General features: G+C 40.6%; 1 protein-coding gene across 1 annotated transcript in view; it reads left to right on the top strand.

The window, feature by feature from the left end:
• Positions 1–14,111, top strand: part of TMPRSS11D (transmembrane serine protease 11D) — a 65,166-nt gene that overhangs the window by 14,195 nt on the left and 36,860 nt on the right. Inside the window, exons 2-4 of the mRNA XM_053583501.1 lie at positions 5,353–5,474; positions 8,256–8,374; positions 10,426–10,493. Coding sequence (XP_053439476.1) covers positions 5,353–5,474; positions 8,256–8,374; positions 10,426–10,493 — 309 coding nt within the window. The remainder of the gene's footprint in view (positions 1–5,352; positions 5,475–8,255; positions 8,375–10,425; positions 10,494–14,111) is intronic.

The raw sequence follows: 14,111 nt of genomic DNA, 5'->3' as shown, positions 1-14,111 counted from the left end.
TAAGTACCCAAGATAACCAGCTACTGATTGATAGTTTAATTCAGTGGTTGTGGTCCTTCTGTCAACTGTTTAAATAACCACACACCCAAGCACACAGCATGAGCAATTATTTACATTGTTTTTATTCATCTATCAGTGTCTCTTTAAGAATTGGTGATGGACGATTGTAAGAGGGACTTTACCTAACAAATGCAATCAGTGTAACCTGGTTTCTTGTACCCTCAATGAATCCTCAACAATAAAAAAAAAAAAAAAAGAATTAGACAGTGGTGGTGGCGGCTCACACCTATAATCCAAGCACTTTGGGAGGCTGAAGCAGGAGGACCATTTGAGGCCAGGAGAGTGGGGCCAGCCTGGGCAACATAGCAAGATTCCAGTCTCTACAAAGAATTTAAAAACCATCAGGGTTTACTTTATGGAACTGAGCACAAAAAATAAAAGTACAATACAAATTTCTTTTCTATTTGTCCAAACAGTAAAGGTTCACTTTCTATGAGGCAGTGAGTCATAGATCACTGTGCTTTTAGTCTCAAATGTGAAATTTTACTTAGGACAAAAGTATGATTATATGTCATATGTTTGTAAATATTAATTGATAGATGCCTAAGTTTTAAATATACAGATGGTGTACACTTTGTAAGAAAGAAAAAACTGTATTAATATTGTAATACTCAATATATATCAGGCGGGGCAAGGTGGCTCATGCCTGTAATCCTAGCACTCTAGGAGGCCAAGGTGGGTGGATTGCCTGAGCTCACAGTTTTGAAACCAACCTGAGCCAGAGCAAGACCTCATCTCTAAAAAATTAGCCAGGCATTGTGGTGGGTACCTGTAGTGCCAGCTACTTGGGAGGATGAGGCAAGAGAATCGCTTGAGCCCAAGAGTTTGGAATTGCTGTGAGCTATGAAGCCATGGCACTCTACCAAGGGTGACAAAATGAAACTCTGTCTCAAAAACAAAACAAAACAAAAAAACCCCGAATATATATATATGTACATGTGTATAGATAGGTAGAGAGATAGATACAAAGAAGATACCAAAAGAGGAAATGATCGTGTTTTTTTTTTTGTTTGTTTGTTTTTTTGTAGAGACAGAGTCTCACTCTATGGCCCTCGGCAGAGTGCCGTGGCCTCACACAGCTCACAGCAACCTCCAACTCCTGGGCTTAAGGGATTCTTCTGCCTCAGCCTCCCGAGCAGCTGGGACCACAGGCGCCTGCCACAACGCCTGGCTATTTTTTGGTTGCAGTTTGGCCGGGGCCGGGTTTGAACCCGCCACCCTTGGCATATGGGGCCGGCGCCCTATTGACTGAGCCACAGGCGCCACCCATGATCGTGTTTTTAACAGGAAAAAAGTCTTACTTATTGCAGAAACATTAAGTTAAAATATTGTTAATAAATAATATATTACAAAACTGGAACTATTTTTTAATTAAGCAACATCCAAATAAACTAATATTTGGGACACTGTGTTGAAGCATAATCTACAATCTCTTCCTTCTCTTATAGTTGTTTTATACAACCTAAAGTATATCTTCAAACACTAGAGTCCAATGGGGAAAAGATGCCAAGTTCAGTTTTGAACTGTTCACAGTAGCCGTAAAGCACCCAGAGAATGATCAGAAATGACCGAGTGGGGCTCAAAGGTAGACAACTGACAGTATATTTTAGGAAATAGAGTAAATAGATATGGATTTCCATGCTTTCCCCAGGAGAGGTCAAAACAGACAGGAGACTCAAAGCTTCCCTATGCCTGTAGTGTCAAGCCACTCTCTCGGGGGGCAGAGGGGTAGGTTGTATGGGTGAGAGGAAGTGCATGTTCTTAATTCAAATCTGCCTTGTTTCTACTCCCACCTCTGTCACTTCTGCACAATCATGAGTTATTTACTATCTGACCCTCGCCTTCCCTATCTTTAAAATGGGAGCATTAACAGACTTTACGAGACTATGGTGAAGATTTGTGATCTGTGAGTACAATTCCTGACACATAGGCTCTCACAATAAAGTGTTGAAAGGTAAATTTTCCAACATTCATGCAATTTTTTTAAGCCAATACAAAGGAGAAAGAGAGAAAAGGAAGTTCTTTAAACAGGTCACAACTGAGTATTTGCTTTTCTATTTAAGTGCAAACATGAAACATCTCACGGATTAGGGCCCTAATTTCAAAACAAAATATTTTCTTGCACAGATTGTCATTGTGTTATGAGTAAAAATTCAGACAGTGTTTACAAGAATATTTCTGTGATAGTTTACATAGTATATATTATACACTATGTAGTTTATATTATCCCATGTTTCATAATCAGCAATATTCAGAGATTAAACTACAAGGTGCACTATTAACAGGAGAGAAGCATTTCCTCAGCTGTTTCTAGAGGGGTGGCACAATCCATTCTTACATAATTGTAGCTTGTGAGATTAAGGTAATTTGGGCTACACACCCTTTATTTATTGAGTCATATGTCTCATGATGCTTTACAGTCATTGAGTTTAAGATGTTTTCTGTGAACTGAAAGTTAAACTGTCTCTACTGTCACCCACAAGGGAGGCTGATCCATCTGCAATTTGTTGCTCTAGCCTTTAGTTTTGCTTTTTGGGGGATTTTGGCCTCCAGCTTAACGCTTGCCTTTCAGAACATTTCCCTTCACACTTAGAGATCTTGGCACATCAGCTCATCCTCTCTAAATACAGTCATTCCCCAGTTGTTTCAGAGAGGGTTAAGCGATTAGGGGCTTATTTACCTTTGTGGATTTACCCTGGCCTCTAACTCAAGTCTCTCACTGCCTCTCCCACCACTAAGTGGCCATCAATGTTCACTGAACTCTGAAAACTCTGTTCATTTGTGATCATATGTAACAGGCAGGGTGATCCTACAAGATAACACTTAGGCAAGCAGAGGCTGGATGAGTTAGCAAATACCAAAGTGCTAATTTTCTCCAACTGGAAAACTACTAGAGTAGTGGCTACAGAACACTGGACTTTGGATCAGTGTCAGTAAAAGTCCGTTTTCACTAGTATAGAAAGGCGAACAGACAAAACTGATGTATAATAGTAAAGACGTCATGAAGTTAAAGCTTTGTATTTTTCTGAGGTTATTTGCTTTCTATTTTGTGTAATTTGGGGCACGTTTAGTAAATAATCATGTCAATATCAGGCTCAATTATTATAATCTGTAATATGTTTAGTCAACAAAATTAAAAGTTAGAACATCGTTATCTGTCTCCAACGTTATCTGTCTCCAATAACGTTCTGAAATTTTAGTGGGCCCAGAGCCGCTGGCACACCGGTGGCGGAATGCGAAGTGCAGATGGGAACCCTTTGCAGGGAGCCCTTGTGCGCACAGAGTGCAGGCCACACCAGGCCTGGTCCGGGACCCACACACCTCGCAGCAGTGACTTCAGAGCTTCCATTCCCTTCTCATTTATGCCAGGATGCCGCATAAAGAAGGGAAAGAAGATCAGACTAAAATCTGGCTAACTGTAACTGCTCTATTAGGGTTTCTAAATCTGAAAGATGCTTGAGAATTAGCACGTGAAAGAATAATCTAAGTCTTTGGACCAGAATGTTTATTGCAGCCCAATTCATAATTGCTAAGACATGGAAGAAGCCCAGGTGCCCATCGATCCACGAATGGATTAATAAATTGTGGTATATGTACACCATGGAATATTATGCAGCCTTAAAGAAAGATGGAGACTTTACCTCTTTCATGTTTACATGGATGGAGCTGGAACATATTCTTCTTAGTAAAGTATCTCAAGAATGGAAGAGAAAGTACCCAATGTACTCAGCCCTACTATGAGACTAATTTAGGGTTTTCACATGAAAGCTATAACCCAGTTACAACCTAAGAATAGGGGGAAGGGGGAAAGGGAGGGGAGTGAGGGGAGAGGTGGGTAGAGGGAAGGGGATTAGTGGGATTACACCAGCGGTGCATCTTACAAGGGTATATGTGAAACATGGTAAACGGTCTGTGAAGCTAGTGAATGATGCCCCATGATCATATCGATGTACACAGCAATGATTCAATAAAAAAAAAAATAAAAAAAAATAAAAAAATAAAAATAATTTGGCCATAAAAAAAAAAAGAAAAAAAGAATAATCTAAAACTCTCAAAATATGCACAAAGCACCTATATAAGCTAAGCATTCTGTAAAGTGTCAGGAATGCAGCATTAAAAGCCTCTTTCTTACCAAGGGGCTCTGGGAAATAATCTATTTAGCTGGAGGTATGTTAAAGCGACCTCATTCCTTCTTCACACGGCCTTGGGAGGTGGCGCTGTCACTGCCATCCTTCAGGAAGCAGCTCTCCGATCAACCATAACAGGACCCTGGCACCAGCAAGGGTGGCACTGGAGCGCATAACAGTTGCTCTGGTGCCCGCCCTCTCCAGTGTGAGTGGGTGATTTGTGTGCAATGTGCGTGACACATGTGTGTGACACATGTGAATGTATGTGAGTGTTCATGTGTGCATGTGTGTGTGAGGCGAGAGTGATTGTGGGAATGTGTGTAAGTGTGTGTGAGAGTGTGAGCTGTGTGTGCAAGTGTGTGTGTAAGAGTGTGTGAGGGTAAGGGTATGTGTGAAGGTGAGAATGAGTGTGGGAGTGTGTGAAAGTGTGAGGATGAGAGTACAATTAAATGTGGGTGCGTGGGAGCTGAGTGTATACAAGTGTGTGAGGTGAGTGTGTGTGTGTGAGTTTGAGAGTGGTGAAAAAGTGTGTATGAGTGTGAGCATTAGTGTGTGTGAGGGTGAGAGTATGTAATGAGTGTGTATATGTGTGTGACTTGAATGTGTGTTAAGTGTGAGTGTTAGGGTGAGGGTGTGTGATATGAGTGAATGTGAGTGTGCTGTGCTGGGAGGCAGGTTGCGAGCAGGGAGCCCCTGACATCCGCCTAGTAAACCCCATGCTCTGCATAGACTGGTGTGCTGACAATTCCTGGGGAGATGATACATCGCCCAACCTGCTGCAGCGTCGGCCCGACCAATTTCAGGGCTCCCCCCACCTCTCCCTCTACCATGTGTGTCCTGAGAATGTGGGGGTTCTCGCAGTAGGGGGTTCTCGCAGCCCTGCTGGTGGTCCTCCTGCCCACCCTGGTGACCCCTGTTGGTGCTAGGACCGCTGTCCCTGGGGACACTGCTCAGTTGTCCCCAAAATCTCTCTCCCCTGGAAGGGAAAGCAACGCCAAATACAGGCTGAAACAAGGCCAGTGGGAAACCACTGAGGCCCTGGGCTCCTGTCCTCCACATCCTGCAGAGAGAGCCCTACAGGTGCACAGGGGCGGTGGGTGACCCAGCACTGATGAGGCAGCTCCTGGGAGCAGTGAGTGACCCTGAGTTCCTCTCTCTCTCCAAGGCCAGCACGGGGACCCTCCAGCTCAAGAATTCTGAATCCATATGTGGTGTGCTTCATCGTTGTCGCGGGGGTGGCCATCCTAGCAGTGACCACAGCCCTACTCGTTTACTTCTTAGCTTTCGGTAAGTGCCAGATTTTTACTTTTCAGTCTAAGTAACTAAACATATTTTCAGATTAAAGGGTTGCCATTCTCTGATTGTTGCTTTTGTTACTTATTGTAACATAATTATATATCCTATCATTCTTCTCTAAATATACATTCATATCTATATTTTCATTGTTAGTTCTCTTTTTTGCCATTTTTAGCATGCCTTTTTAGTATACCAAATGTTGTTACTCAGGCAAGAATAATTCTAAGAAAAAACTCTTGATATCTTTCTGATGAGAAACTTTTCCCATTTTATTTTTCACTAATGCCATGATTTCCTTCTTCATTTAATAACCAAATAAAACTATAAAAGTGAAATACTGCAAAGAGCTTTGTTTTAACACCTAAAATTTGGATTATCTATGTGTTCATTAATTCATGCTCAGCCTTCCAAAAACAAGTTACAGGCAGGACAGCCTGTATAATGATCGAGAAATAAATTTGCAGTTGAGAAGTAGAAAGAGGTAAAGCCAAACTTTTAAAAAGATTATGTTCTTTTGTTATTTGTTTCTCTTATTTTATTTTTTAATAATTACATTACCAAAAAAAATGAAAACAAGAACAAGAAAAAATAATATGCAGAGTATAATACGCTACTCATTCATAAAGAACTTTCCCTAAAAGTATTGGTGAATGTTCTTTCAGATGACTTAAAGCAGATGTGTAAAAGTGTTAAATTTTACTGGATATTATACATTATGATCTGTATTTCACTTAAAAATATACTTTGAGGTTATTTTTATTTAAAATATAATTCTGTCAAACTATTTAAATCATTAAATCATGCAGGTGGGCGTGTGGATGTGAATGTGGAGGGAAAAAGAGAACATAATTTATAGTATGTTCTATCGTAAAGAAGCCAAAATGCAAAGGTTGTCTTACAACCCTGCAAGAGGAGGGAGAGTTGACCTGAGTGGAAATGGTGAGAAATGGAGAGATAAAGCCAAGAAAGAGAGATACAAAGACAGGAGACAAGAGATAAGATGGCATTGGGAGGTCTGACGCTGCTAATGGCTGCAGCCAGCACCTGAACCGTAGAAACAGCTTTATTTATACAGTATCTTAACAAGGTTGCATAAATCTTAGCACATGGGGGAGAGATCATCCTTAAAGAGGGAAAACTGTGTGCTTGCCAACAATAGGAAAAGTATGCATGGGCTATGTGACTTCTGGCAGGTAGTAAGAATGTTGTTAAAGGAGGAGAAGTGGTTGGGGGTCACTCTCTGAACAATTCCCAGGCTGTAGGGGCCCTGCCACCCACATCCCACTCCCTACAGGTTGAAATGAAATACTCCAAGAGTGCAATAAAATTACCAACATTAGAAAAACCAATAATAAGAAATAATCATTCCTAGCCAGTAAAATGTAAAGAATGTGGCCAAGTTTTGCTTTTGACTACATTTTGGTACAAAATTACCGGGAGTCACCTATCCCTAAAGTGAATTATGGAGACAGGGAAAAGAGATATTGAGTTTCAGATGAAATTAGTGGATTTTCTCTCTTAATGACACTACTGTCTTGCTCACATACAAAGAGGAGAACCCAAGGTAAGAGCTCTTCAATCCAGTGATCACCACCACCTCCAAATGACCCATCCATCCACTACCAGGGACCTTGCATCCCCCAGGACCTCTAACTCTCCCAGATCAAGGGGATCCTTTGCATAAATAATGTGTATCATTGGTCAAGAGAGAGCAGGTTCTATTAGGGTTAGTGACATGTTTCTGAATTGTGTACGGGTATGTTTCAAGGATTTTTATCTCCTTCACACAGCTAAACATGTCCTCTGGAGGACACTTTTTTGTGAAAATAATTCACATTGAATAGCTAAATCAGATATCTTGTCAGAAGACTTATTTTCTTTCTTTTTTTTTTGCAGGTTTTTTTTTTTTTTTTTTTTGGCCAGGGCTGAGATTGAACCCACCACTTGTGGCATATGGGGCCAGCACCCTACTCCTTTGAGCCTCAGGCACCACCGCCAGAAGACTTATTTTCTTACTTATTCCAGAAAGACTAATGGAAAATCACTAATTCCTCTATATAGAATATTATTCGAAATAATTTTTAAAACTATTCAGAATTACTTTGGGTTTTTTTCTTAATGGCATATAAATAACAGGATATTATAAATATTCATTAATATATCTGGAATGAATAAACCATAAATCTCCCTAAAATATCATAAAAATGAAAATTATAGTGTTTCAGAACTATTTTTAATATCTTTAACAATTACTCTTATTTTCATACATCTCAAATAGTTCTGGCTTTGCCAACTTTTTTGCAACTGAAAAAATATTGATTTTATTATCTTTACCTTTATATTAAGCATATAGTTTTCTTTCTTTCTTTCTTTCTTTTTTTTTTTTTTCCAAGTAGAGCCTCATTCTGTTGCCCTGGGTAGAGTGCTGTGGTATCATAGCTCACAGGAACCTCAAACTCCTGAGTTAAAATGATCCTCCTGCCTCAGCTTCCACCACAACAGCTGGCTAACTTTTTTTTTCTATTTTTAGTAGATATGGAGTCTCGCTCTGGCTCAGGCTGGTCTCAAACTCCTGAGCTCAAGCAGTCTCCTGGTCTGGACCTTCCAGAGTTCTGGGATTACAGGTGTGAGCCATCACACCTGGCCCAGAGTTTTCTTTCTTTCAAAGAAAGCTTTTGAATTGTATAATACAGTTTCTCATAATCATGAATAAAGTAAAGATTTAGTTACTTAGTAAAATGAGATTGATCCTGCCTTTTCTTTCTTTTCCAGATGAAAAATCTTACTTCTATAGAAGCAGCTTTCAAATCCTAAATGTTGAATATAATAACAAATTAAATTCACCAGCTACACAGGAATACAGGACTTTGAGTGGAAGAATTGAAGCTCTAGTAAGTTAATACTTATCCATGCTCTTTATCAATTATAAAATTAATACAGGGTATCCATAAAGTTTGTGTGCTAATTTTAAATTACACACGAACTTTATGGACATCCTATATAATAAACCTCATATTTTGTGACATAGTTTCAATTGCCAGATACTCTACATATTTTCCTTCCTTGAGTGGTGAAAGATGTGTTTCTAGGTGCTTTTTTCCAAGTTAGTTTACAGGTATACTAGTTCTTACATCTTAAGTCATGAGTAAAAAGTGTTACAGGGGCCATTAGTAAATAACCATTTTATTTGGTTATGATCTCAAAGGCTGGAAGTCTATCACTTGTATAATCAAACATTGAGGGTGCCTTTTTACATTCTTTTTATTTTCCCCTCTTCCTTCTTTCCTTGTCCAACTAAACACACAAGGTAGTAAGTGTTCAAAGACACTTTTACCGTATCAGTAAATAACATAGTTCGTACAACACCACACCACTCAATGTAGACACAGAAGCCTGAATGGAAACACACAAAGTAAGCCTGGACTCTCCCTGAAGGGGCCCTCGCCCTCACTTCTGTCCTTTTGCTCATATTTCAGGCATCACATGCCTTCTTGTGCCCACTGCTGCCTCCCAGGACACCTTAAAAGCCAACCTGTGACACACATGTATCACGCCAGACCAGGGTACTGCCCTCCTCAGCCCTACGGAGTTAGAGCAGACTAGTCTCAGAGTTGCACATTCACACTCACCTTTTTAAAGAGTCCCACAAATATAAATTAAGTGATAGTTCTAACTTTAGCATGTAACAAAAATCATTTGGCAGTCTTGTGGAAACTCAGACTTCTGGGCCCCAGTGTCAGAGTTTCTGATTTAGTATGTCTGGATAGACCCAAGAACATGCATTTTTACCAAGTTCTTATGAGATGCTGGTGCTCACAGTCCAGGGACCACACTGAAGACACGAGCCAATCTGTGATGAGAACTAGCACCACTCAGGACTGAACTGCTGGCTTGTCTAACACATTTTCCTAGAGGGAAGCTTTGCTGAGAGCCACATTACAAGAAGACTGCTTGGTGGGGGTGGAATATAGCAGGGAAGCTATATATACCCATTAGATATTTGATGAGTTTGTAATGATCAGCTATATAGGATGATTTAGGGAGAGAATCTAGGCCCCAAGGTAGAGAGCTAACACTGGGGAGCCAGAGTTTATCATGTCAGAAGTGGGAGTTCTGTTGTGATGTGACAGCAACACAGACAGTAGTCAGTGGTGAGGGGTGGGGAAGAAAACGAGCTGTATTCAGTCATGGAGACCAGAGCTGGTTTCTCATCCAAGATGACTTTCCGGTCAACTGTAGGAATGACTGGGGCACACGGTGCTAAAACGTGAGCCAAGAGAGGAGTGAGAAGGTACTTAGCTAACAAGCCTGGATTTTCTTTTATAGGAAAAAAATGCCTTAAATTGGAGATAAGAAAGGAAAAAGGCTCTGACAGATCTTGCAACATAGCAAGATCTCATCTCTAAAAAATAAAAATGAAAAAGAAATCACTAACTGACACTAAAAATAGCCTCTGATGCTTAGGTATGAACCAGAAATGACAAAAAACAAACTGCCCTTTGCTTCCTTTTTACCTTCTCTACAAGCTTTCCCTTGCTACTCATTTTACTCTGGTTTCATCTGGTTTCATCCATTTAAATCACTGTTAATGGGGAGTCACACATAGTGAGCTGTCGGTGGACTTCCCCAGTGCTGATTCTTCCCCAAACCCCTCAGTAAGAGCCACTAGAACCACGTAAATCAGCTCCTATGGAGTAGTGAGGAGCACATATGAAGTCTCCAGCAACTCCATGAAGATGTGTCCTGTCCACTGCCACGTATGGGGAAGGGATGAAGAGGCAGGTGCTGTACCAAAGGACACAGCACCCTCCCAAACCAGCACATTGAAATGAGCTAAAAACTCAGTCCTCTTCTTTACTAACACAATTCTCACGTTGCAGGGTTGGGAGCAAAGAGAGGGAGAACTGTGACTACAGAGAGGTTCTTCTCTTTCTTTTTATAGATTACTAAAACATTTAAAGAATCAAATTTAAGAAATCAATTCATCAGAGCTCATGTCGTCAAACTGAGGTGAGTGAAACTATATCAAAAAATATTTAAGTACAGATACAATTTGGCACATTTGACTTTGGTTTACAAAATGGATAATGAGTGATGCGTTCACACAATTTGTTGAAATATTATGAAAATGGAATCCTTGGCAGCTTAAAAACAATGCCCCTCCCAAAACAGTGTCACATATGATCTATTTAGCTACTAATGTAAACGACCATATTACTCTACTCTTAGAGGAAGAAGGAGGGAAGGGTGCAGTGACAGGCCACCTTCTGCACAAGTCCCACACCGTTCCTCACAGCACAGCCCACTTAAACTGCTCCTCCCAGAGCCATGCGATCCTGTGGTCCAGGTTATTCACCGAAGATCACCATAATCAAAATCAAAAGGGACTTTTTGGTTTTAACTGCTTGTAATGCTATAATAAAGGTGCTGTTCCCAAATCTAAAACATTTGCCATGGATTAATAAGAGGACTAGCACACACCTGCTTGTTATCTGTCGTCCATGCCCCTGAGCCTGCACCTGTCCATGTGCTGTGAGGAATAAGCCTGAACTGAGATCTTAACCTTTACCAACCTCCCACAAATACCTCACATGTCCATTTTGCCCAACCCTTCAAATAATATGGAAAAGTTCTTTGGTAGTGGGAGGAGTCATACTAATTATTTCTCAAATACTAGCATCATAGGATAATTACTTCTTATCCTCTGGAGAGTCACCTGCTAAGTGACCATGGTCCAAAGGAATTAGAGGGGCAGGTAGAGTCTGTGGGGCGGGCACTTTGCCAAGTGCACTTCAGTTAGTCAGCTGGGCGCATCCTCGTGATGGCTGAACTAGACACTAGCTGGAAGGTGAATAAGTAGTAGGACCCAGGGCGCAGCTCACCTCTTCCTTCCTGTGTTCAATTCCCACTCATCACTCACTACTCTGCAGAATGGCTTCAACGCCACCATGAAGTGTAAACTGATCTCGCCAAGTTCAACAATGACATCCAAACCACAAAACCCAAAAGGACCACGCCCATCCTCTTTGGACGTCCCAGCAGCACTTGGTGTCGCTGGCCTGAGTGCCCCTAAGACAGGACCATGTCTGTGTCTGTGGCCGCAGCCCTGCTGCCATCGGCTCCCCAGCTGCACCTGCTACCCCGCTTGCTCCCGCACCGTGGCTCTGCGAAGCTCATCCACTCAGTTCAGTTTCTGTGGCTTCCTTGCCGCTCACACGCTGATTAGCTTCAAAGTTGTGTCTGGCCAAGCCTCTAGACACCAGTGTCTCTGCCCAGCCGCCCTCTTGATGTCACACGTGGGTGTGCTCGTTAGCCCTTCTAGTCTTACTGCCCTTTATTGTTTCTGTGCTCTTCTCTGGCATGGCTTTGGGTGTACGTTGAGCATTCTCATGTCTCTTAACCTCTATTTGATCTTTTTCATCTCTATCTGTGTTAGATTCTGTGTAATTTCTTCATCTTTTCCAATTGACACATTAATTGTCACACTAGAAAGAAAAAAAATTTTCCTCGCGGACGCACTATTTTATTAGGTCAAGATAGGTCAATAGACCTGTGAGTTTATATGTATCACGAGGCCCTGTGCTCCAAACTAGCATGAGTTAAATACAAAATAGTAGTTCATTTGTTAACTACTATTTCTCTTCATCTTCAACCTGTACTCTGTGTGACACATTTATTTATTTCAGCTTCAGTGAGTATGTTTTTCTGTCTGCAAGCTCTATTTGTTTCTTTTGAGAATCTGCCTAGTCTTTTAAATAATGTCTTCTACTCAGCTCAAATTTATGATTCCTTCACATATGTCATTAACCATTTCAAATATACTTAACTAATATATTTAATGATGTGTTAATTCTTTTATGGGAAGTTTTTTTTTTTTTTTATTGTTGGGGATTCATTGAGGGTACAATAAGCCAGGTTACACTGATTGCAATTGTTAGGTAAAGTCCCTCTTGCAATCATGTCTTGCCCCCATAAAGTGTGACACACACCAAGGCCCGACCCCCGTCCCTCTTTCTGCTTCCCTCCCATAACCTTAATTGTCATTAATTGTCCTCATATCAAAATTGAGTACATAGGATTCATGCTTCTCCATTCTTGTGATGCTTTACTAAGAATAATGTCTTCCATTCCATCCAGGTTAATACGAAGGATGTAAGTCTCCATTTTTTTTAATAGCTGAATAGTATTCCATGGTATATATATACCACAGCTTGTTAATCCATTCCTGGGTTGGTGGGCATTTAGGCTGTTTCCACATTTTGGCAATTGTAAATTAAGCTGCAATAAACAGTCTAGTACAAGTGTCCTTATGATAAAAGGATTTTTTTCCTTCTGGGTAGATGCCCAGTAATGGGATTCCAGGATCAAATGGGAGGTCTAGCTTGAGTGCTTTGAGGTTTCTCCATACTTCCTTCCAGAAAGGTTGTACTAGTTTGCAGTCCCACCAGCAGTGTAAAAGTGTTCCCTTCTCTCCACATCCACGCCAGCATCTGCAGTTTTGAGATTTTGTGATGTGGGCCATTCTCACTGGGGTTAGATGATATCTCAGAGTTGTTTTGATTTGCATTTCTCTAATATATAGAGATGATGAACATTTTTTCATGTGTTTGTTGCCATTCGTCTGTCATCTTTGGAGAAGGTTCTATTCATGTCTCTTGCCCATTGATATATGGGATTGTTGGCTTTTTTCATGTGGATTAATTTGAGTTCTCTGTAGATCCTAGTTATCAAGCTTTTGTCTGATTGAAAATATCCAAATATCCTTTCCCATTGTGTAGGTTGTCTCTTTGCTTTGGTTGTTGTCACCTTAGCTGTGCAGAAGCTTTTCAGTTTAATGAAGTCCCATTTGTTTATTTTTGTTGTTGTTGCAATTGCCATGGCGGTCTTCTTCATGAAGTCTTTCCCCAGGCCAATATCTTCCAGTGTTTTTCCTATGCTTTCTTTGAGGATTTTTATTGTTTCATGCCTTAAATTTAAGTCCTTTATCCATCTTGAATCAATTTTTGTGAGTGGGGAAAGGTGTGGGTCCAGTTTCAGTCTTTTACATGTAGACATCCAGTTCTCCCAACACCATTTATTGAATCGGGAGTCTTTCCCCCAAGGTATGATGCTGTTTGGTTTATTGAAGATTAGGTGGTTGTAAGATGTTAGTTTCATTTCTTGGTTTTCAATTTGATTCCAAGTGTCTATGTCTCTGTTTTTGTGCCAGTACCATGCTGTCTTGACCACTATGGCTTTGTAGTACAGACTAAAGTCTGGTACGTTGATGCCCCCAGCTTTATTTTTATTACTAAGAAGTGCCTTAGCTATACGGGGTTTTTTCCGGTTCTGTACAAAATGCAGAATCATTTTCTCCAAATCTTGAAAGTACGATATTGGTATTTGATAGGAATGGCATTGAATAGGTAGATTGCTTTGGGAAGTATAGACATTTTAACAATGTTGATTCTTCCCATCCATTAGCATGGTATGTTATTCCATTTGTTAATATCCTCTGCTATTTCCTTTGTGAGGATTTCATAGTTTTCTTTATAGAGGTCCTTCACCTCCTTCGTTAGGTATATTCCTAGGTATTTCATTTTCTTTGAAACTATGGTGAAGGGAGTTGTGTCCTTAATTAGCTTCTCA

The sequence above is a fragment of the Nycticebus coucang genome, chromosome 1 (assembly GCF_027406575.1).
Source record: "Nycticebus coucang isolate mNycCou1 chromosome 1, mNycCou1.pri, whole genome shotgun sequence".
Lineage (NCBI taxonomy): Eukaryota > Metazoa > Chordata > Mammalia > Primates > Lorisidae > Nycticebus > Nycticebus coucang.
The sequence above is the reverse complement of the archived record's forward strand: the minus strand, read 5'-3'. Positions and strand labels throughout refer to the sequence as shown.